Genomic DNA, 1,918 nt, shown 5'->3' on the forward strand with positions numbered 1-1,918 from the left:
GGGGGTGTTGCTGGCTCTGGAGTGGTTTGCTGGGTTTTTTCCTATCAAGCATCCATCACCTTTATCTCTCCTTATTCTTTACTTTGTTTGTTACTCTATCTCAAGTACCACCTCCAATCTTGGGCACTTATATTATGACCATACTGTATTGTATTGCAAGTGCCGTAAAACTCTTACTATAACTAAAACAAGTACCTCCTCTAACCTTCAGCACTTAAATGAACTAATTGTATTACAAATGCCATAAGGCTCTTACTAAAAATTTAAACAAGTACCACCTCTGATCCTCAGCACTTAAATTACCCAACTTGGGTACTAGTGCTATAAAACTCTAACTGAAAGTAAAGCAAGTACCAATTCGAATCTCCAGCTCTGACATGACCTAATTGTGTTGCAAATACCCTAAAAACCCTTTCTACAACCCCCCACCATCCCCCACCCCAAGGATGCGTGGCTGACGTGTCAGAGAACGTGGCTGTACCTGGAGTCCATCTCTTACTGCAACTAAAACAAGTACCACCTGTAATCTCCGGCACACCTATATGTCTCGAAAATGCCAAAAATAACTCTTACTACAACTAAAACAAGTACTGCATCTAACCTTCCACACTTAGGACCTCATCCAAGACGTGCTCAACTACACGTTTGACCCCAAGAAGGAGGTGCTCAACCTGAGACTGCTGGTGGAGATCAAAGCTTTCGACAAGGCCGAGGAGATGCAGGAGATCTCGGGCATGGCTTCCTCGCAGGCCGCCCTAGAGGCCATACTGAAAAAGGTTTGGATCCCAGTATGGATTTGTGCGTATGTCCTGGTTGGGAAGGGGGGGGGTGTTGTGCTCTGTTTGGTTCTGTACAATCTACAATCTACAATCAATATTTTTGTTCAAGTTTCCATTTTCCGATCTCCAATCAACATCCACTATCAACAATCTACAATCTACAATCTACAGTCTAAATTCTACACTCTTCAATATACAACTTACAATCTACACTCTACGATCAACAATCTATTATCAACAATCTACTATCTACACTCCACAATCTAAATTGTACAATCTACAGTCTACGATCTACAACCCACAATGAACAATCAATAATCAACAATTCACAATCCACAATCAATAACTCCACTATCTTCTTTCATCTTTGGACTTTTATGACTTTTTTGTGTTGCAAGTACCGTAAACACTTAGTAAAGCGAGAGCTACAATCTACAATCTCCTATCTACAGTTATATACAATCTAAAATGACACTCTACGATCTCCCATCCACAATTTACACTCTATAATCTACAATCTACACTCTACTCTTTACTACTATCTACAATTTACAACCTACGAACAACAATCTAGAATCAACAATCCACTACCAACAATCTACAATCTATAGTCTACATTCTACACCCTACACTCTACAATCTACAATCTACAGTCTACAACTTACATCCTTCACTCTACACTCTTCACTCTACAATCCTGAATCTACAATCCACAATCTCCAATCTACTATCAACACTCTACAATCCCCCCCCCCTCCCCAGATAGAGGACTCGTGGCGGTCCGTAGAGTTCCAGGTGCTCCACTTCAAGGACTCCAAGGACGTGTTCATCCTGGGCAACACGGACGACATCCAGCAGCTGGTGGACGACAGCAGCATCAACGTGCAGACCATCCTCTCCTCCAGGCACGTGGGCCCCATCAAGGCCAAGGTCGACGAGTGGGGGGACAACCTGGCGCTCTTCAACAAGACTCTGGTCAGTGGGTTGTAGGAGTTTGTATTTGATTTTGTTTGTTTTGTTTTGTTTTGTTTTGTTTTGTTGTTAGTTTCTCTTGGGTTGGTTTGTTGTTGTTTTTGTTTGTTTTTTGTTTCTTAAGTTTTTCTCTATTTTGTGTTTTTGTTTTGTTTAGGGGACGGGGG

The 1,918-nt window shown here is 41.7% G+C and overlaps 1 protein-coding gene across 1 annotated transcript in view; it reads left to right on the forward strand.

Annotated features, from left to right (window-relative positions):
* The window catches only part of LOC101855959 (dynein heavy chain 6, axonemal), a gene marked incomplete in the record, with an annotated part of 98,470 nt that overhangs the window by 36,156 nt on the left and 60,396 nt on the right, over positions 1-1,918 (forward strand). Inside the window, 2 exon segments of the mRNA XM_035970687.1 lie at positions 615-776; positions 1,542-1,754. Of these exon segments, the coding sequence (XP_035826580.1) occupies positions 615-776; positions 1,542-1,754 (375 nt within the window).

The sequence above is a fragment of the Aplysia californica genome, unplaced genomic scaffold, assembly GCF_000002075.1.
Source record: "Aplysia californica isolate F4 #8 unplaced genomic scaffold, AplCal3.0 scaffold00307, whole genome shotgun sequence".
NCBI lineage: Eukaryota > Metazoa > Mollusca > Gastropoda > Aplysiida > Aplysiidae > Aplysia > Aplysia californica.